At 52.5% G+C, this 21,068-nt stretch overlaps 2 protein-coding genes across 4 annotated transcripts; one reads left to right on the forward strand and one right to left on the reverse strand.

Moving 5' to 3' along the window:
* Positions 1–1,294: 1,294 nt before the first annotated feature.
* Positions 1,295–7,083, forward strand: FBXL15 (F-box and leucine rich repeat protein 15). 2 transcript variants are annotated; one of them, XM_068400011.1, is made up of 4 exons: positions 1,295–1,347; positions 2,156–2,406; positions 3,160–3,662; positions 4,035–7,083. In XM_068400011.1, exons 2-4 carry the CDS (start codon positions 2,224–2,226, stop codon positions 4,222–4,224), a joined length of 876 nt encoding a protein of 291 aa, XP_068256112.1. In that variant the 5' UTR covers positions 1,295–1,347; positions 2,156–2,223; the 3' UTR covers positions 4,225–7,083. The 2 variants fall into 2 exon arrangements, with proteins under 2 accessions (XP_068256112.1, XP_068256113.1); XM_068400012.1 differs by lacking the exons at positions 1,295–1,347; positions 2,156–2,406 and adding an exon at positions 2,416–2,535.
* Positions 5,651–19,682, reverse strand: CUEDC2 (CUE domain containing 2). 2 transcript variants are annotated; one of them, XM_068400013.1, is made up of 10 exons: positions 19,599–19,682; positions 18,493–18,620; positions 12,967–13,060; positions 11,977–12,120; positions 11,592–11,653; positions 9,616–9,749; positions 8,394–8,564; positions 7,990–8,051; positions 6,273–6,333; positions 5,651–5,883 (listed from the first exon to the last, which is right to left on the reverse strand). In XM_068400013.1, exons 3-10 carry the CDS (start codon positions 13,038–13,040, stop codon positions 5,737–5,739), a joined length of 855 nt encoding a protein of 284 aa, XP_068256114.1. In that variant the 5' UTR covers positions 13,041–13,060; positions 18,493–18,620; positions 19,599–19,682; the 3' UTR covers positions 5,651–5,736. The 2 variants fall into 2 exon arrangements, with proteins under 2 accessions (XP_068256114.1, XP_068256115.1); XM_068400014.1 differs by lacking the exon at positions 19,599–19,682 and adding an exon at positions 19,314–19,461.
* Between the last annotated feature and the right edge of the window lie 1,386 nt (positions 19,683–21,068).

The raw sequence follows: 21,068 nt of genomic DNA on the forward strand, positions 1-21,068 counted from the left end.
TGGTCAGCAGCTTGGTGCTGCCCAAAGCGGCAGGGCTCAGATCCGAGCCAGGGATGGGGTCACCCGTCCAGGGCCAGCTCTGAGGTGTGATGTGCGTCCATAGAGGTGCCGTACCAACGGGGGTGCCTGCCCTGCAAACCGGCAGCGGGGAGAAGAGAACCGGGGAAGAGTAGTTTCTGTTCCTGCGGGAGCCCTGCCAGGAGTCGTTATGGCAACTGAGCCAGCAGGAGTCAGGGACGCTTCTCCGCGGGGGTGCTGGCAACGGGACGGACCCCGCTCGCTCCCCGGGGCTACCGGGGCAGGCGGGGCACCGGCGGGGGAGGGAAGCGCGGGGAGCCGCTTGGCGGGGTGGGGGGATACGGGCTGGGGGCGGCGGCCTCCAGGCGGGCAGGACCGTCCCGTCCCAGGCGCTGGGAGGGGCAGCCCGGTACCGGCGGAGGAGCGGGGCCCGGCGGCTGCCGGTCGGGGGTGCTGTGAGAACGGTGAGCCTCGGAGCCCGGCCTTACTGGGAGGCCCCTCCACTCCTGCAGGCGGGGAGGGGGTGGCAGAGCCCGCCGGGAGAGCGGCGAGGCCAGGCAGGGGGTCTGGGGGGCTGGGCCGGGCCGGGGGGGTCTGGTGGGGCCGGGGGCTGCACCGTCGCTCACCGGCTGCGGCGGGTCCCGGCGGGTCCCGGCTCCGCGTGGTGCTGAACGGACAGCGCCGCCGCGCTGCGCATGCGCTGGGCCGCCCGCCCTGTGCAGGGGCGGGCGCTGGGGACCGGGGAACGGGGGCATCTGGTGCGCACCGGGGACCTGAGGCGGTGTGCACCGGGGATCCGGGGTAGCCGCGGGGCTGGAGCAACCGGTGTGCGCTGGGGAACTGGGAACGTGGGGAACTGGTGTGCCCCGGGGATCTAGTGTGCGATGGGGAACCGGGACAGGTGGTGTGCACGGGGGAGCGCGTGCGCACGGGGAGCTGGGGTACCGGGCCCGGAGCGAGCGCCGCGCCGCTGGGAGCAGCCTGCGGGAGCCACTGGGGCACCGGCGGGACCTCTGACCGCCGGGCCCCGCTGGCCCGCCCGCAGCGCCGGAGTCTCTCTCCTCCTTCCAGTGCCCCGGCCCGGCAGGGCCGAGCATTCCCCGCCGCCCCGAGGGCTGCCATTGTGCAGCGGCTCCCGTTGCCCCCCGGCCGGGCCACGGTAACCTGCGCTCTGCGGCCGGGCGAGGTAAGGGGGCGGGGCTGGGGGCGGGGCGGTGGGGCGCGCGCACTTCCGCCCGCCGACGTGACGTCACGCCTGGACGCCGGCGTCGGGGGCGGGGCGAGGCGTAGCTGTATGGAGCGGCCGGGGGAGCCCCGGCGGGGCGTCAGGTACCGGGCTGGGAGCGGCGGGGGCCGGTCCCCCCCTCGCCACGGGGCCCTGCAGGGGGGGGTGGTGGGGGGGCGTGTCTGTGCGCAGGCCCCGGTGGGGCTCCCGCGGCCCCCTGCTGCGGTGGCAGGGCAGCCGGGCCCGGGGGGCGGCTGTGAGGCCGAGCGGGGCCCCGTGAGGCGGCGGGGGGGAATGGCCGCGGGAGAGACCCCCCCAGATACCAGCTCTGCTGGGGCCCAGTCTGTTCGCGGCCTGCAGCCGCAGCGCGGGAGGCTCCGGGCTGCCGGGACCCCTCTGCTTCTTCCTCGGCTCCTGCCCTTCCCCTCGCCGCCCGGGGCTGCGGCCTCCGCAGCGATGCTATGTCCCCGCTCCTCGGGGGAGAGCTGTCGGGGGGCAGCCCGCAGCCTTGTTGCTCCCCACGGGAAGGAGCAGGCCCTTGCCCTCTCCCCCTCGCGTGGTGCCCGAGGTGTCGGCACTGGATGCAGGGGACTAACTGCCGGGTAGAGCGGTGCTTAGACGTGACAGGTAGGCACAGCGGCCGTGCGGGTGGTGTGGCAGTGCTGCGGCAGTCCCCCTCTTGCTGAGGGACAGGGACTCCCTAAGCAGCTGGTAGAAAGCCCCACCCGAGCTCTCCTGGAGGGCAGTGCAGGCAGGTGGACTTGGATGCCTAAGCAGTGAACGTCCCAGGCTGGGGAGGAGGTGACGCAGGTGGCAGGTGCGTGCCCTGCTGATGGCTAGCCAAGGGGCTTTACCCTGTGGGATGACTGTGGGAGATGTTGCTGAGTGTGTTTTTCTGGCTGTTCCTCCTAGAGGCACCTGGCAGTAGGTGTGAGGTGATACAGCCTGGCTTTCGCCATAGCCTGGCTCCCTGGTGTCCGATGATGAGTTTGACCCCCTCCAGGGGGTGCCTCCTGGACCTGCCCTGGGAAGACATCTTGGTTCCACATATTCTCTGTCATCTGCCACTGCAGCAGCTCCTGAGCCTGCAGAGGGTCAGCAAGTCGTTCCAGTCTCTCATCCAGCTATACCTGGCCAACATGCGCTGCTTTGACTCAAGCCAGGTACTTGCATGGCTCTGAGGCCGGGGGACACACAGATGACCTACTGCTCCAGAGCTAATGTGAGAGCATCTGACTATGTGGGGAGAAGAAACCCCTGGGAAGGAGGCTGGTTTCTGCTCAGGAGCTCAGGTTAATGGCTTGAGTGGCATACTGGACAGATGGGCTCAGGGAGGAGAGGCGGTGATTCAGGGCCCAGCAATGCCAGTGTCTTTAGCAAGAGGCCTTGGGAGGAGTGAGCCTGGAAGCTCCCCCCAGGCCATTATGGGGCACGGCTGGCAGAAACACAAGCCAGCTCTGAAGTGGCATGGCCTATCAGTCATCGCAGAGGCTGTGCAATAGGGTGGGTCTGATGGGAGATAACTCACTGCCTGGTTTTCAGGGAAAGCTTGTGCTGGCCCTGGGAGACACTGCCTCGGACTTGGAAAGATGGGAGTAGCTGCTGTTCTGTGAGGACACAGAGTGGTCTAGTATAGAGTTTTTGGAGAGCAGAGGTGTGGAGCTCATCACGAGTATATAAATGCAGGGGGGATGATGGGGGATGGAGAAGCTAGAGCATCTTCTAGCTTGTGGCAGTAGCCTTGGCATGAGGGGAGGAGAGCCCGACAGCAGGGTTTGCCCTGGGATGAGGAGAGGGGATGGCTTTGGTCACCACTGTCACAGTGGAAGTGAGGAGGGGAAGAGAGTATCTGGTGAGGATCAGGCTGATCTGAAACTGTGGGGGGGCACCTCATTCTTCCTGGGTTCCCCACACAGATTGGACCTCCCATCCCTCGAGCTGCTTTTGTTAACCTGCTGAAGGACAACGAAGTACTGCAGCAGCTGGCACTCCAGAACTGCTCCGACTGGCTGACGGACAGGGAGCTGCTCCCGGTCATCGGGCAGAACCACCACCTGCACCAGATCCAGCTGAAGGGCTGTGCCCAGCTCAGCCGCCATGCGCTGGTAGCCATCTCGCTCAGCTGCCCCAACCTGCGCCGGCTCTCCCTGGCTCACTGCGAGTGGGTGGACAGCCTGTCCCTGCGCAGCCTGGCTGACCACTGCAAGGTGCTGGAAGCCGTGGACCTGACGGCCTGTCGCCAGCTGAAGGATGAGGCCATCTGCTACCTGGTGCAGAAGTGCAGCAGGCTCAAGTCTCTGTCACTGGCTGTCAATGCCAACGTGGGTGATGTGGCAGTCGAGGAGATTGCCAAGTGCTGCCCTGAGCTGGAGCACCTGGACCTCACGGGGTGTCTGCGAGTCAAGAATGACTCCATCAGGTATTGAGCAATGTGGGGAGCTGGGGTGGGGATGGCAGGTGTCTGGAGTGGGGAGAGGAAGAGAATCAGAAAAGTCAGATTTCTTCATGCTGAAAGTAATGAGAGCTCAGTCTGGGGGAGAAGCCACTAGCAGGCCCTTCAGAAGAGGCACTGTGTGCTACTAACAGCAAATTTCCCAGCATGTCATGGAGGGTAGGTCTGGGATCTGACCATGTCCCTTGAGCTTCCCTCAGCCCACCACGGTGCTGCACCCAAAGGATGGTGCATGTGTGGCACAGTCATGAGTGCTGGGCTGCTGGGAGTAGTGAAGAGGGTGAGTGGTGCACTCAGGAGTCCTGGCTTACAACCTCCATGTGCTCTCTTTCTTGGCAGGGTCCTGGCTGAGTACTGTCCCAAGCTGCGCTCGCTGAAGGTGAAGCATTGCCACAACGTGGCCGAGTCCAGCCTGAGCATCCTCCGAAGCCGTGGGGTGGAGCTGGATGTGGAGCCTCCACTGCAGAGGGCTCTCGTTCTCCTGCAGGACGTGGTTGGCTTCGCCCCTTTCATCAACCTCCAGATCTAGAACTGCGGCTGCTGGGGCGGGGGGGACTGACGCGATGCTGGGATCCCGGGAGGATGCCGGAACCAGCTGCTGTGGAGACGTGCAGAGGGAGAGGTTGGTCCCGTTGGTGAGGCTGGCGCAAGTGGGGCTCACTCTTTCCTCTGGGGCTCTTTAGCAGCCACTGAGTGTTTGTCAGTGGGCTTCACTGGTGCCTCCGGGGAAAGTAATTCCCTCTGCAGTGGTGTGGAGAGAGCGAGTGACTTGCAGGAACACCATGGTGCTGAACAGGCCTTGGCCAGGCCAGCTAATTAGATAGGATTTATTATTTGTTGTATTTTAAACCACTAAGCGGCAGCTGTCCAGAGAGCAGGAGAGTGTGTGATGGGGACTGTCCCGTGGGGTGGGTGTGTAGGGCATGCCAGCAGAGCTGTGGAACAAACCAGGCCAGCTGGAGCAGAAAGGAGAAAAGCCACCAGCCCTCCTCTTGGGAGAGGGCAGGCCCCTCTGGGCCCCAGGAGGAGGGCAGTGAGCCCAGCTCCAGCCCGTGGCCACTGGCCAACCTGGTACCAAAGGGTGAGCATGGCCCCGGTGCAAACAGTGTGTCCGTTCAGGCCTGGGGCACTGGTTTAGGCTGGTGCAAGGTGGGAGTTGTTTTCAGGGGGAACACACTCCTAACTGCAGTTTCACTGACAGAAAACCACCAGACTTGTCTGTGCTGTCACTGAAAGCAGTTGGTCATTGCAATTTGTTTCTTCCAGCTTCTTAACTGGAAGAAACAGTTATGTTTCATTTTAACAGAAAATGTTAAGCAGACTTAACATTTCATTAGTGCCCAGGCCTGCTACTGTATCCTGCTCCGTGTTGTGCGGCTGGAACTTTGACACACAACACTGGTGAGAAATGGCAGGAGCCCTGGCCATGCTGTCAGCTGGAGTTTATGGAGCACTGCAGGTTGTGCTGGCAGGGAGAGCCTAGCTCTGGTCTAGAGTTCAGTCCTTGTATCCACTAGGTGGTTAACCAAACAGCAGCCACATCTTGTGGTGGACATGAAGAAGAGACTAATTAGGGGAAGAGAGGATGACCCTGCTCCTATCTTTGGTCCCAGGAGGGATTGCAGGCGATGTCCTTAAAGCATGTGCATGGTCTGGCTGAACTACACACCAACTCACATCACCTTTATTAACACTGGCACTCAATTTAAAGCAACAGTGCACACAGACTTGTAAAAAGCTTGCTGCAAAAGCACAAGCCACATCTTAGATCTAAAAGTGTTCCATGCAAGGATAGCAGAGAATGCCCAGGCCCCAGAGAGCCACTGTGGTGTGCCCCTGGGGGCAGAGGGACAGCTACTCAAGGAGAGAAGGCTCCTCCTTGTCAACCTGGTTAGCTGAGGAAGCTGTAAGCAGTGTGCTGGCTCCCAGGTTAGTTCCAGTTAGTGGCAGGTGGTGGAGTCCCCTCATCCCTAGTGCCACCTGTCCCTCCTGCCATGCCTGGCTGGCAAGGTGGAGGCTGAAGAGCAGGAGGACCTGGCTGTCAGTGGAACTTGTACTTCCTGGCTGGTTTGAGGCTGATGTAGGTTCTCTTCATCTCCTCACTCTCAGGCTTCTTGACGTCTTTGTACCTCTCTCCCTTTGTACTCACCACCTGGTTATCGATATAGCGGATCAACTTCTTGGGAGCCTGGAGAGGAAAGACATTAACACCAAGTGGATGGACAGCCACACTGCTAGGGAAAGGGAGGGGACAAGCAGAAGCAGAGCTGTGCTCTGGGGGGCAGCTGCAGGAAGCCTGAGGTGGGCTGCTTTATCCATCCTTTGTGTTGGGAATCTTGGGCAAAACTAGCAAGGAAGCTGTCTGATGGGGGGGAGCAGGAGCCGTGCTAGTCAGGAATGGTAGGAACTGACAGACCCTGCAGCACCTTAGCTAAGCTCATCTTTGCTGACCAGCAGGTTCGGTGAATGGTCCTGCCTTTGGCCTGCCCCTTTGCTTCTTGGACTTGCAGTCTGATTTTTAAACCTTGTAGCCAAAGGACATTCAGACTGGTGGTGAGCTGGGATTGCTCTTCTTACCTCTTTGGGTGGAGCTGGCCGATATGTTTTCTGATCATCTGCGCTATCCACCATCATGTATCTGGAACACAAAAAGCATTTAGTGAACACTGTAATGTGCGTTGCCTGGGGCTATTCACAACCTACATCCTTTCTCCCTGGCTGCTTTGTGGCTGTGCAATGTGTCCTACTTGCCTGGATTGCAGCTAAGAGCACTTAACACTCCCCTCTGGATGAAACGGGCAAGAAGTGTGTCATCCTTCTGGTGAGAATCCAGCAGGATTCTCCTGGAGTAGCATCCTTGGCCATATGTGAAGGGTATTGAAAATGGGCTGTTGAGAATGCCGATAGCCCCTGCAGAACTGAGAGAGGTGCTGAGGTCTGGTGTGCTCAGGTCTGGTGTGCTCTGCCCTTGGGGCAGTGTTGCTCCTTCTCAGCCCGAGTGATGGCAGCCAAAGGAGACAGAGGTGAGATTACAGGACCAAGATGGCTGTTTCTGCCCTGAAGAGATGGTGTTCCTTTCACACTCTACTTACTACTTGATTACGGAACAGGTCTGTGTTGGAAGCAACTTCATAAAAGCATCACCTCATTCCCTGTGTGATTGAAAGATCAGGGCCCAAGCATTTGCTTGATGTACTGCTGAGTTACTACTCTTGAGACTTTGGTGCTGGTTTTGTAGGTGCACAGCACAGCTGACCATGACTTCTCCCTCAGTAGTTAGTATAGTTTCTCCTGTGTGTATCTTCAGCTATGGTGATCTGCTCTCTGTACCTGTGCTTGAGTGATGTTTAAAGTACAGGATGTTGCCAAAATGTCATTAAAAGTGAAATTCCCAGAAACTTAACTAGCAGCTGGTGCTTTTTTGTTCCCTTGCATGTTACTCTGAAACAAGCCTGCACAGGAGACACAAGGACAGGGATTGCTAATTCTGCCTGGATGCCGTTCTGCCTTGCTTTATCTTCCCTAGCCCATCGGCTGTTTATTCTGTCACTGGGGAGGATGCAAAGTGGTGGAAAAGATGTGGCTGGATAGACACGTGGAATCTGCGTGCCTGCAGGAGGATACTTATGAAAGCTGAGATCTTAAAGCGGATCGATGAAACCACAGTGTGGGTTCCCCTATTGAGAATTAAATGCTTTTGGAAACCAATAAAGGTAAACCAATCTAAAGCCATTTTCATTCCCAAGAAGTCCATAGGGGGACTTCAGAGAGGTTTCTTTTAATGCATTGAATTCGCACCTTGAGCAACTGAGATTTAATCTTCCCAGTGTTGCTGTACAGGCAGTCTCTTAAAGATATCTTTAGCCTTGTTTGGACTGTCTCCAAGGATGGAAGTATGAGTTGCTGTAGTTCTACAAGTCACCATGTGTTACCTGAGCTGCATCACGATGTTTGTGCCTTTAACCAGGACCTCAACTGACAGTACTGTGACTTACACTATACCTGTAGGAGGCTGAAACCTCACACACAGCTAGTGCTGTGACCCATCTGATGCAGGTAACCTGTTTCTGTGTCAGAGCTCTAAAAGAAACCTGAACCTGTTTTTTCCCACCTGATGATTGTATTTGTGCTTAGATGTGTTCAGCTATACGCAAATCAGCTTCACAGCATCCTTTCTAAGCACTGTGCACCCCAAGTTCTTTATAGACCCCATTGTCATTCTGACCTTTCTCAAACTGCTACCTCCTCCTTTACTGGGAGCAGAATAAGGGGTTCATTGCTGCTGGGTACTTACTTCTGTAGGATAACCTGTTTTAGTTCCTCGTGGTTGGGTGCTCTGCGGGGCCGTGCCAGTTCCTGGGAGGAGACAAGGCAGGCGTGTGAGTAGCACAACACATGGGGTGAACAGCTTCCCCCCTGCTAGCTCAGTGAGCCCAGCTGCTGGTGCAGCACTCCAGTGCCTGTGGGAAAGGGGGTGCCAGCCACAGCTCTGCTGGGGTGCTGGCTTGGCTGTGGGCACAGCTGTTACTCAGCCAAGGGAGTGAGAGGTGGTGTTGCTCTGGGTGATCCCCCTGGCTCCTTGCGTGGAAAGTTCCTGCAGTCAAAGCTTCTGCTTCCAGCAGACAGCTGGGATGCCTGTGTGTCCCTGAGCTCTGCCCTGCTCCTTGGCCTGCTGCCACCCAGCTCAGAGTACAGTACCTTCACACTCGCACCTGCTGGGCCAATTTCCACCTTCTCCTCCACAATTAACTGCACTGCCTCCTCCAAGTTCCCCAAGGCCATGGCAAGTGCCTTCTCCGCCTGGCTCACGGTACAGGCCGGGAACATCTCTAGTAGCAGCTCCACCCCATCCTTCAAGTCATCGCCTTCCTAGTTGGAGCAAGAGACAGAGGTAAGTTGGGGATGCAGTAAGGAGGTGGCTATTGAAAAGGGCCTCTCTGGTTTTGCATTAAGTCAGGAATTGCAAGTGCGATTAAATCTCATTCCTGAAGCTAACAGGGTATTGTATCTTTGCAAGGATAAAGCGTCACTCTTCCTTAATCTCTTCCCTCTGTATTTCAATTTTATTTAAAGTACAGCTGCTGTGAACTGGCTCATCTGTGTGACCATGCTATGTATCTCCTTAGGAGTCAGCTTTCTGGACACTGTGGTGCAAATGCTTGAGCTCTCCCTCACCTTTTGAAGCTGTATGTACTCTGATCAGAAAGGGAAGGGACTGCTAAACACAGTGACCTGTGGCTACATCAGAAGGAAGCGCAGCAGCAGCATTTGCTAGAAGGCCACGGAATGATTGAGATGCAGAGCAGGAAGAGATCAGTACTGGAGAAACTGCAAGGAGAGCGTGGGGGAAGGAGGTTGCAGGGGGCTCTGGCAGGTGCTGCAATGCCTGTAGCACAGGTCATGCAGCACAGGTCATTGAGGGTGGGACTGGTGTCTTTGGGACTGACACCCAGATGTGACTGCTTCCTGTGCAGACATGGCTTGATAGCTGGAGAAAGAAATGCTGATCCAGCTCAAACTGTGGAGTGAGGCTAGGGGAACGTGGGGGTGGAGTGGGGTGAAGTGGGGTGGAGCCTGGCTAGTGCTGCAGAGGGGTCCCTACGGTGCTGCTGTGGGATCTCCGAGGACACTGGGACAGGCTCTCTCAACAATAGCTCTGGCTCATCCTTCCCAGGGGCTGGAAAGGATGAGCCAGAGCGATGGCTCATACTCTTCTGCCAGCACATAATTTTCTTTTTCCACTTACTGACACAGTCTTGCTCAGACCATACACTGGAGGAGATCACAGACACCAGTGATGCTGTGTCACAGCCTATGCTGCGGTTGCTTTCAGAGCCAGAAAATGCCCTCAGGTGGTGCTGGTAGCCTAGTGCTGGGTGACTGTCCCCAGTGCTCCTGCTCCTCTGTGGGATGCTCATACCTGGACCCCGGCTCCGTCTGTTGGAGTGCACAGCCTTTCCCCATTGCAGGCTCCAGCTTCAGGCTCCTGGCCCTTGGTCAGCTCTTCAGAGGGTGCTTCACTCCTGCTTTCCACAGCCTTTTGGCCACGTTTTTCTTAAAGACACAAGCATATCTCCTGAGGAACAGCCGGACAACGGCTGGAGTTCTGTGCTTTCTGTTGGCATTAGATTGCTAGTACATCATGTACCAAAGCAAATCCCTTCTTAAGTGACAAGACTGGGAAGCACTACTGTTCCTTCTGCCCTCAGCAGGGACAGCTGCAGCTCTGCTCACACTGACCTGCAGGAAGGCAGTGCTAGTGCACGCCAGAGTGCCTGCGTGCTGCATTTCCAGGCCTTACCAGGCACGGGCTGCTTGCAAATTCAGTTCTAACTGTCAATTCTCAGCCCTCTAGTGCTTTGGCTGTGGATCACACAGAATGTTAGGGATTGGAAGGGACCTCGAAAGATCATCTAGTCCAATCCCCCTGCCGGAGCAGGATTGCCTAGACCATATCATACAGGAACGCGTCCAGGCAGGTTTTGAATGTCTCCAGAGAAGGAGACTCCACAACCTCTCTGGGCAGCCTGTTCCAGTGTTCGGTCACCCTCACCGTAAAGAAGTTTTTCCTCATATTTATGTGGAACCTCCTGTGTTCCAGCTTGCACCCATTGCCCCTTGTCCTGTCAAGGGATGTCACTGAGAAGAGCCTGGCTCCATCCTCATGACACTTGCCCTTTACATATTTATAAACATTAATGAGGTCACCCCTCAGTCTCCTCTAAGCTAAAGAGACCCAGCTCCCTCAGCCTCTCCTCATAAGATATTTACAGTATTTTTGTTACATTCCTAAGAATTCTCTGGTGTTTGCTCTAACTTTGAACTAAGGTGTGGTTTTGATTTTAAATTTGGGAATACACACCGGTCATTCCCTGGCTGTATGTGAGCCAGCACATCCTGGGATCAGGTTACTCTGACGCACCTCTCATTTACAGGCTCTTTCTGCGTCACTGTAAGAAGAATCATTTCAGCCCTGTTCTGTCCTCTCTAAAACTGGGATGGTGCTGTCCTTCCACGCTCTGGCTACAGCAAGATCCTCAAAGGCTAGGATGCTGGGGACCAGAGGAGAGCAGTAGGTTTTGTCAAGTTCAAGAAAGCAGCAAGTAAGATAAAAAACAGGACTGTCTGTTCCATACTGTGTAGCCTTCTGGCAAGACAGAGTGATGTTGCTAGAAAAGCAAAACCCACACTGGTGTGTCCTGAAAGGTTTAATATCCAGGCACTTCACCTGTCTGTTCTTTGGTGGGAAGTACTTTGGGGCTGATTAATATAGCAATGCAGCTGATCTGGGAATGCTGAGGTTAGAAAGGCCCATTGGGATAGTGTAGTCTTCTGCAGTCCTGCATAGTGCAGGCCAGAGCATATCACTGCTGATTTAGCATGCACACCAGGGTTCACAGGTGAATGGGAAGGGAGCGTTGAGGATGCTCAAAGTCTAGAAGTGATACACATAATCAGATGGATTCTCTATTTGATGATGCACCTGACACAGGCTGCCTAGTGGTACTGGCCCTTAGGCAGATGGCTACGAGAGGCAGGCAGAAATCCCCACTTTCAGAAATAACCTACAGTAGAATTTAAACAAGCAGCCCTGTATCTGCTATTTCTCTTTTATTCCGGATTTGATCTCAACAGAGGTGTTTGGAGATCTGATCAAGTGTTTTTCACCCCAGTATGTCTTGGACAGTATTCCATATGACTCAAACCTCCCGTGTATTGATATCACAAACCTGACTGAACATTAAAAAAAAAATTGTCAACCAATTCAGGCTACCCTATCAGATCAAGGCAAACAAGATTGTATTTTATCCTGTGACATTGCTCAACTCCAAGCACTAAGACTGAAAATTTGTGCAGAATATACCTTCTTGTCCTGAAATTGTCTGTGTAACTCACCTTTGTTGCGAGCTTCACCAAGCCTTTCTGAGAGGGAGAACATCATTTCACAAATATCCCCACTGCAAGAGACAGAAGATGTATAATTGGCATGAGGAATAAAAGCATTAGCCTATTCTACTTGGCTACCTCTTTACAGAAAGATGAGGCTCGATGGGAAGCCAAATAAAATAAACTGGTATTTCAGATTACCAAGGACATACTTGTAAACTATACTGGGATTAGCATTTATGTCTTCAGGCAAAGCCTGACTTAATCATAACGGCCCAGGTTTGGTACTAAAACATCCTCAATGGGTATAACAAAAGAATTTATGGTATTGAGGGGCTTGGGTCTGGGCCTCCAGTGCATGGCACGCACATACAAAACAGTAACATTCACATACCTGTGGATTTCTGCAAAACCAGGAATATATGCCTCCATCATTTCCACGAAGGTGACCATGTCAAAGGTCTCCTCAGAGGACTCTGGTGAGCCCAGCTCTTCCAGGACACCCGTGATATAAGAGAAGAAAACATCATCCATCCCACTGGAGACAGAGAGAACACAGGACATGGAAGCAGGGTCAACAGGCCCACTTTTTCCTCTCTCTTTCTCTCCATCCCATTCCTCCTAACCTTCTGTCTTTCTAATAGAGCAGGAGAAAGACCTGTGTGGACTGTATCTTATCTTATGGGCAGATCTCACCTGTAAAGCCAGGCAGTCAGTGGTTAAGTGGGAGGCATTTATGGGTAAAATACTGCATGCCCTCCTCCTTCCTGGGCAGCACTGAATGAAAGCCCCAGCACATGCCCAGAGGCTATGCTCCTGTAGATACTTCAGCTGAGCTAATGAAAATATTCCAAGTGCTCAAACCCTGACTTTTCTATCTTGACTGTTGTTTAAGGTGAGGTCATCTTATTCTGTCAAGTTGCAATTTCTATAAGATGCAGTGTTCTCTGCTTGCTGCTCTCCACATTTGTGTCACTGCTGCCACTGCTTGCAAAACCAGCTGCCGTGTTCCAGCCTCAAGGTGGCTGTATCTCTGCATGCAGGCAGAGTTCAACACAGGGACAGCCCTGACACAGCTGTTATGCTGCTCAGAAAGCCCTTTGGGAGCACTGTGGAACGAAGGGAATCCCATATTCTAATGTGTATTACTGGACAGGAAATTAATCATCTTGGTCGTCAAAGAAATGACATTGCTAGATTGCAATGCTAAACGGTGGTTGTTCAAGCATTCACATCAGAGCCTGTGCAAATTACCTGGATCTGACTTAAGGAAAAGCAACACAAAGTACAGGAAAGCTACAGAGTTCAGTATAATGTGTAGAGGGACAATTAATGCAGAGTTCAAGCTGAAACAATGATATTGGATCTTCCTATCTCAACATACCTGAGGTCTGCTGCAGGGATGTGGGACTGGATGAAGCGTGTCAGTGTGTCTCGAATGATTCTTTCAAGCTCCATGTCTCTCTAAACCTTTTACTCTAAAAAAAAAAAAAGAGGATGAAAAAGAAAACTCCATGTAATTTCAAATGCAAGAAGTAGATTAAAATATCAAGAAGATCAAAAGGTAGGCATGGTATAGGCAAGTGTGCTCTTCCCATCAGAACAATTCACAAACTCCTCCAATACATCTTGTCATCCCTGGGTAACAGCAGGCAAAGATATCCACAAAAAGCAGCATTATGAGGACCCACTGGAAATACCATCCCAAAGCAGCCCAATGTCTTGAGCCTCTCCTGCTTGTGTTGATGCTGGCAGTATGCAGCTGTACTGTACATTTAAAATGTCCCCTCTAGGAAGCAAAGCTGGAAATGCAGACGTGTCCAGATCTCAGAGACCTCAGAGACACCTCCCAAGCTGGAATGCTGTGCTGGCCGGTGAGGAAGCAGTGGGTAGTGGGTTTGCATGCTCAGTGCAGAAAGAGGTGGACCTTCCAGCTAAGAGCATTCGCAGTGATGCTTGGACTCAGGAACAAGTGGGAGGAAGGGTAATGTCTCCTAAAGAAAGGACAACCTAGAGTGTATTTTACAGGGAAATACCAAGCAGGGCACAGACAACTAGTCTGCCAGACAAAATATCAAAGGTCTCCTGGTCAGGCACGGACTGCCAGTGGAATCCTGCCCAGACAGGAGCCCGTTGTTGTGCTCAGTAAATGAGCCATTCTGCAGCTGATGCAGCTGCAACAAGAGGCGCTTGATAACTCAAAACTCAGGGGAGTTCTAAGAATCACAGAGCTCCAACAGAAGCAATGCCAGAGTGGGGCTGCCCACAGCCCTCCTTCAGCTATCAGTACTGGCCCTGGACTGAACTGGGCGGAGAAAAGCCATTCCTTAACCACTCCTTCCCCCTGGGGTCTATAAAGCTGCTGTGTGGACAAACCCCTGGTGTAAGCACTGAATTCTTCCGAGGAAGGAAACTAGCCCTGCACATAAAGAAACTGATGTGGTCATTGGCCAGAGAGCTTCCAAAGGTCATCAGGCTCCCACCAGTGCAGCTCCCCCATTCCAACCACACCAGGACCTGACCAGGTCTGTTTGACACAGAACTCATGGAGCAGTCGTGCAGGTTACAGAGAGACAACTCCCATGTTCCCATGGGAATCAAAAAGGTTTGGGATTTCCCGAGATGAGATTTCCAGAGCTAGCAGGATATAAACAAAACCATCCCATGGCACTCAGCACTGCTCCTGCAGGACCTAGAGAGAACCAAAGCCCAGCAGCCTGCTGGCAGGTCCATCTGCAGTCTCGGGGCCCATTCCAGCTCTACGCTGCGCTGTGCTTGGCCACCATTGCAGGTGCCAAGAGCACACATGCACTCCTCTGTGGCTGGCCAGAGGAGCATGCCCAAGCCACCCAGACCTGCCTCACACTGAGGCTCTAGGGGTTTGACCCTCGATATTGAGGGAGAAAGCTGTGACACAGGCTTAGGCAAAAGCGCTCTGCTGGGTATATGGCTTCCCACACTGCATCTCCCTGCAGTGATTCCCCATTAAATATTCCCAGTGCTCTTCTACTGTTCAGGGCTCTGAACAAATACAGGTTTTGCCACCCGAAGGACCACATCTTAACTGACTCCCTGTGTCAGTGCCATTCCCTTGGGGCAGTAGGGAGACAAATATGGATGGAAAGAACCTCACAGCAGTGGGACACGAATAGTGAGACAGACTCATATACAAGAACTGCCCCAAATTTCACTGTGTTCAAAGCTAAACACAAAAGCCATCTAATCACCTAAACTTTCCTGCAGCTACTATTAGTATCAACCTTCCCACAGATCTAGATCCAGTCACTAAAAAAGAAAACAAACCTTCTTTACACATCTCTCAGGAAAATGAACGAGTTAAAAATGCCAAACCGCTGACTGACCAACATACATGCATTCAAACACAGCACATGCAGAAACAGCCAGAGGAAGGCATCATCAGAAAGGATTGTTTGCTGTTTCTGTCTTAAGCTAAAAAATTTCTTTGCCTCCTGTAATTTCCGTTAGAAAATTCCCATTTCACAGCATTAGAGGAAAACAAGAGTCCGAACTTTTTCAGGTAGGAGCTCTTCACACAAACACCCAAAGGGAGCTCCTGACCTCCTGCGCTGCTTTTATTCTTCAGCCTCGCAAGAATCGTTTGTTTGCATTTTTCTCTCTTTTGCAGATGTCATGGCCTGCAAGTGTGGAAGCTGGCCGTAAAAACAACCACATGTAAAAACACCTTCCCGCTGCCCATCTGTTGTTTCCATGTGTTTTGTGTGTTCTCTAGTGGTGTGACAGAACCAAGTTTATCTTTGTCATCTTTGCAACATACCCAGAAAAAAAGGTGAGCTTTGTTCTATCCTTCTCAGACGTCAAATATCCAATAAGATTTTGAATCTCACTGTTGGCAAGAATACTGTCCTAAGCAGCATGTTCTTCCCCCATTTTAAGGGGAATCTGCAACTGCTGGCAACCACCAAGCCCCCTGAACTTGCAAGTACAAGAAAAGTGATTTTCTTTTTTACAAAAATCAGGGATGGGAAATCAACATATAGCAGTCAAAATGTTCTTACTACAGTCACTACTATCAAGAAGAATGCTTATTTCCTTCTTACTCAGAGTCTTCATGACATCCTGAGAACTGGAAGTCGAAAAGATTTTGTCCATTTCCATGAAACAGGCCAATATTTCATAAGAGATAACTGTATAGTAACCAATAACGTTTCCTGACAACCCAATTACCTGAACAACAGAGCACAATTCACCGTGTCAAAGGCACTTTTGTGAGGTCCATAAATTAGCTCCTGGTAATTTATTCTGATCAATAGAACAGGCAAAGTCACTCATCTCCTTAATCAAAGGCACTTGCAGGCAAGTGTCAGACTGGGCAAGAGAAACACAGACAAAAATAATTCAGCAACAGGAGTATTGTAGCTATGGCCAGCCACTAACTGGTCATGAATCCATTCCCTGACCTCTGACAACCACAAGAAATGCTGGTGTGAAGTGTTTGAAAATATTCAGGTATTTTCCTATGGAGTTACCATGCTGTATCTGAACAAAAGCTATCTTCTTGTGTCTGTGCAAGGAAAGGCGGCAGCAGGTTTTAACCACTGGGTATAAATTCTCTCTGGCATCTCTGACAAATCCATCCACCGGCACACTCGGATTTAAGGTCTACATCCAGAGAAGACAAGCTGCCACCTTTAGCCTGCCTTTGCAGAAAGAAAACTCTTTAAATGACAAAAGCACAGTCTTACACTGAAGGACAGAAAGCAGCTAGGTGATCAAGTATTTCTTCAAGGGTCAGCCATCACCCTTTCACCTGAAGAACCCAACTCCACTCCTGTAAAACCCGAGGCACCAAGAGAGACAAACGCACTTGCATTTGATCATTTATTGTCATGGGGGAGAGATATTACTCCCCGGTAAACAGCCCTTAAAAAAACTTAACATGGGGGGCATCTGTAGTGCACAATGGTCTTGGCTGAATGAAGTTTGTGGAAGACAAGTCCTGAAGGTCCTCCAGCCTTTCAGATTTGGTGGGTACTTTCTTGAAATAGAGGGAGCTGATTAAAAACCTACGTACAAACATTTAAAAATGGATTCTTCAAGGAATAAATTGATGTTGGTGCATATTCCTCCCCACAGAGCAAAGCTGAGAAGTACCTACCTCAGGACACCAAAACACCTTATGCATTATACCTTCAAATGCCACATTTTTTCTAGCGGTGACCTGAAATAGTTAAGGGGGAGATTTACTAGAAGGGCTTATCCTATGTGCACAGTCTTGTGGAGGAGTGATTTATAATGCACAGAACGATCTAAAACCCAAAGACAGGAGAAATCACTCTCCTGAGAGCTCAATTTTACTGAAAAGGTGTTACAATTGTTTTAAACTTCCAGCCATAATTGTGGATTTTAAGATCACTCTGGTAGTTGTCAGCTGATTCAAACATATCTGTGAAAGTCCTTCCATGTTTCTTGTCATAATGTGGGCTCTGCTTAACATGTTGCACAGAATATGTTTTGTAGAACATATGGTCAAGAAATGGTATTCCTATTGCTCTGCCCTCAGCTAGAGCCTCACCGTTTTGCACTGTCAGAACTTGATCCACGTAATATCATGTGGCATACATATTTCCTCACCTCGGGCAGAGGAAAGTGGTATCAGTTCTCAAAATGCAAATGTGAGAATTATTTTCTGTACTACTTTGGCCAGCAGCTCAGCAGAGTTTGCCACCCTACTGTCTGTCTTGAGAACCTGGTAATCTCCATCACCCTTGCATTTTCCTTCCTAACATGTTAATGTCAAATTTGGGTTTTTTTTGTAAAACAGCTGCAGAAGTAATACCCCTCTAAAAGTACCATTATTCTTATGGTGTCTGAAATATCTACTTATACCATATTCAAGAAAAGTTGGCTTCTTTTTGTAGAATTCATATGAATCTGCCTGCCTTAAAAAAAAAGGGTGGAAATCTGAAATGTTTGCGTACAGCTAGATCATTTCCAAAGGCTCTTTCAACTCAAATTTCAGTAATCATTCTCAATGTGATGGGATGAGAATGATTGATTGTGCCTTGGACTTTATATTAACAAGACAGACTTGAAGAGAGCAATTTAGGAAACTGTTTCTGAGCTAAAAGGAACTGCAATTCAGACGTATATCAACTTTTATGAGATCATAAATTTGCCTACCAATGAGTTGAGGTTTCTGCAAGTGGAAGGAGATGGGTGTTGTACGCCTTGGATGTTTCTCAGGACAGGTTAAAGAAAGTTTAGGTAAATCTGGTCTGTCTGAGGGATTGACTAAAACACTTTGAGAAGGTTTCTTTAACTTAAGTTTCAGTGATTATTCTTGAGTAAGTAATGGGACAGGGATGGTTCGCTGTCCTCTCTCTGAACACTTGGTATGAGAAAGCAGACAGCATGTCTCACGCAGCTCTGTGTGTGTGTGCACCGGCACGTGTGCCTGTGCTTCGGGAAGTGTGGATCCCTGGGATGTAAGGAACTCTCAGCGTAGCCTGTGACTTACAGCCTCAGAGGAAATCTCTCCAAAGCCAGACCTGCAGGACAGAGGAGGCTCTGGCTACATTCCACTGAACTACTTTACCTCCTGAAACTTTGCTGGCTTAAAAGAAAACTTTCCAAGCCGAGTAACACCTTACAGATATAATTTCAGCACTTTTTGTTTTTTGTTTTGCTTGCTACCGAAGTCCCTGAAAGGACTTTCACAGTGTGGTTGCTATGAGAAAGCAGGCTGAAGTGATTGTGCATGTTAACACAATTAACTACTTAATGCTGTAATATTAAAATAAGGCTTTTGTTAATAACTTAGTCCCACTAAATTACAGTAATAGAAGATAGTAATGCCAGTGGCCAGACCTTTCCCCGCTGCCGAGAGCTCTGTGGACAGCTGCACTTGGGTGGTGACAGGGGCCCTTACCTGAACAGAAGTATTGCCCATGCGAGGACCTCGGCTCACGGTCAGCACCTACGAGTCACCTCAGTGCCTGCAGAAGAGCTGATGGTCCATCCTGTGACGGCTTGCCCCAAGCCAAGAATGAGGGAGCCCTTTATGGGAAAGGAAAGCTGAATTAGCTGGACAGGGATCACAACAGAATTGTTCTCTGTATATTGGTGTCTTTATGCTTGATGACAGTTGTGACTGTTTCCCCCAGTGCAAAGGGCACAGCTTTATCCTTTGGAATAAAATGTATTATGTGAAAGGCTAACGTGGATGTGAGAATAGTGTACTTGTCAGCCTTCATATTCACTGCCACGTTGGGATGTTTTCCAACATTTACAGTTTCCGTAGCAAGGCCTGCAGCGGTGTCTGAACATCACCCATGTATTCCAGAACTCGTGCCTCGTGGCTTTAACAGGACAGACCAGAAGGCGAGCGATGGGTTTCCCTGCTGCTGCTTCTGCATGCTCGTGGCCCGTGGCTGGCGTTTATCTTCAGCTGTAACATTAGATCTATGGGCCGAGTAACTTTGGGACGTTATTTATTTTCACTGCGTCTGTTCCGCCTCACCAGAGGACAAGACCCACTGCCTACCTCAGGGGGCTTGACAGAATTTGGCCAGTGGCCGATATCTGCTCCGTGCGCAGACCGAGCCCCGCCTCCGCACCCAGCCCCCTCCGCGCCCCTCGCCGTGGCCGAGTTCCCACGCCGCTTGCAAAGCGCGTCCCCTCGCACCGCAGACGGCCGGGCGCCCCGCCCCGCCCCGGTCCTCCCCGCGGGCAGCAGCCGGCTTCCCGCACCTGCCGGTGCGTCCCCGCGGTGCGGACCCCGGGATGAAGCCAAACGCCCGGATTTCTCAGGCTCCCGCGCTCCCCGAGGCGCCGCCGCGGGGACACCGGCCGCGACGGTGACAGGGGGCTGCGGGCTGGCTCCTCGCAGCCCGCCGGCAGCGGTGCCCCGGACGCCGCCGCCGGTGCCCGTGTCCCGGCCCGCCGCCCGGCCTGCCGGGGTCACCCCCGCCCCGAGGGCCCCGCGGAGGGACGGGTCGGGCGCGCGCCGCCGGTAGGGGTGGGGGCAGGGGTCACCTGATCGCCCGCGCGCCCCCGCCGCGGCCTCGCTCCCTCCCAGGCGCAGGTCCCGCGCGGCGCGCTTGAAAGCGTCACGTGGCCGCGCCCGCCGCCAGCCATAGAGGCGGGCGCAGGAGGATAGAGCGGCTCCGTGCTCTCCGCGCCGCCATCTTGGTTGTGGCGGCGTCTCTTCACCGCCGTGCTCGGCGCCCCACGAGCCGGCCGCTGCGGGGGCCTGAGGCGACGGTGTGCCCTGGAGAGCCCTGCCGGTGCCCGGGCTGGGGCCCCGAGGCGAGCGGGGCGCGGGGCAGCACCTGGGCAGAAGGCAGAGAGGAAAGAAAACACGGCACAGGGCGGCAGCCGCGAGCGTGCCCAGGCCTCGGTGTTACAGAAGTGTCTTTGTGAGGCCCGGGAACATGGCAGTGCTCTGCGGAGTGACCCTCATAAAGACTAAGCGAAATTCTCCTCCCTGCCAAGCACAAGAGACGTGTTCCCTGACGAAAGTAGCACATTTTGAAGTGTTTGGGCAAGGTTGCCCTGCTCTTTGCGGTGCTCCTCCCTAGCCGAAGCTCTTGTCGGGTGGAAGGGCCGTCCGGGGGATGTTCCCCAAGCCGCTGTCCTCGCAGAGGTCGGGAGCTGCACGCAGAGTCTCCCGGCTCCGTTTCCTCTTCTACTAAAAAGCCTCACTGCTCCACCCCACGCTTGGCGAGCCGCTGCTTATTCCTTTGTTCTGGCGACGTGGAGGACTGCTGTACGTTAGGGCGGCCTCAGGCTCTTAGAGCAGTCGCAGCAGAGCTGTGCTGCAGGACAGGACGGCAGCTTCTGCCCTGCTCGCTGCCTGCAGTCCCCCTTCCCCAGTCAGGTGAGCTGCTCCTCGATTTACTTGGTTCTGACACTGACAGTAGGTGCTTCCTAGAGCAGCTTTGGAAAAGTAACTCTCTGAGGCCGGGTGCTTCTCCTTCATAAAAATCCTAAGGCAGCAAAGAATAGTTATTCTCTGACTCATGCTCCTCAGTAATGTGTTGCGAAATACCAAACAAATGAACCTGATTCTGCCTTTGGCAGTACCAGGAAAAATCCAGAGTAACGCCAGCTGGGCAAGATACATCACTCCACCCTCACTTCAGTGTCATTAAGAGCAGAGTCTGTTTCCATTGTTTATTTCCGTTTAAATGTTTATACATTCCTCCCTTGACATTGTATGAATGTACTTCATTGTAGAAGTATTTACTGTCTTTGAATTCTTCTGCTTTTGACTGTTTTTTGCTGCACTTATCCATAAAGTAACTGAAAGTATGGTGCATTATCTGTCCTCCAATCTGTGGCTTTACCTTAATTTGGGAAACAGTTTGAAAATCCCCCAACAAGACTCTAATTTCTAGGATAGGTTTCAACTTGTGTGACCCCACTATATAAAGGACATGCTGACAATGCAGCTGCTTCTGGTGCAGGTACACAGTGGAAACTGGATTACATCACAGTGAAGTG

The sequence above is a fragment of the Nyctibius grandis genome, chromosome 4 (assembly GCF_013368605.1).
Source record: "Nyctibius grandis isolate bNycGra1 chromosome 4, bNycGra1.pri, whole genome shotgun sequence".
Lineage (NCBI taxonomy): Eukaryota > Metazoa > Chordata > Aves > Nyctibiiformes > Nyctibiidae > Nyctibius > Nyctibius grandis.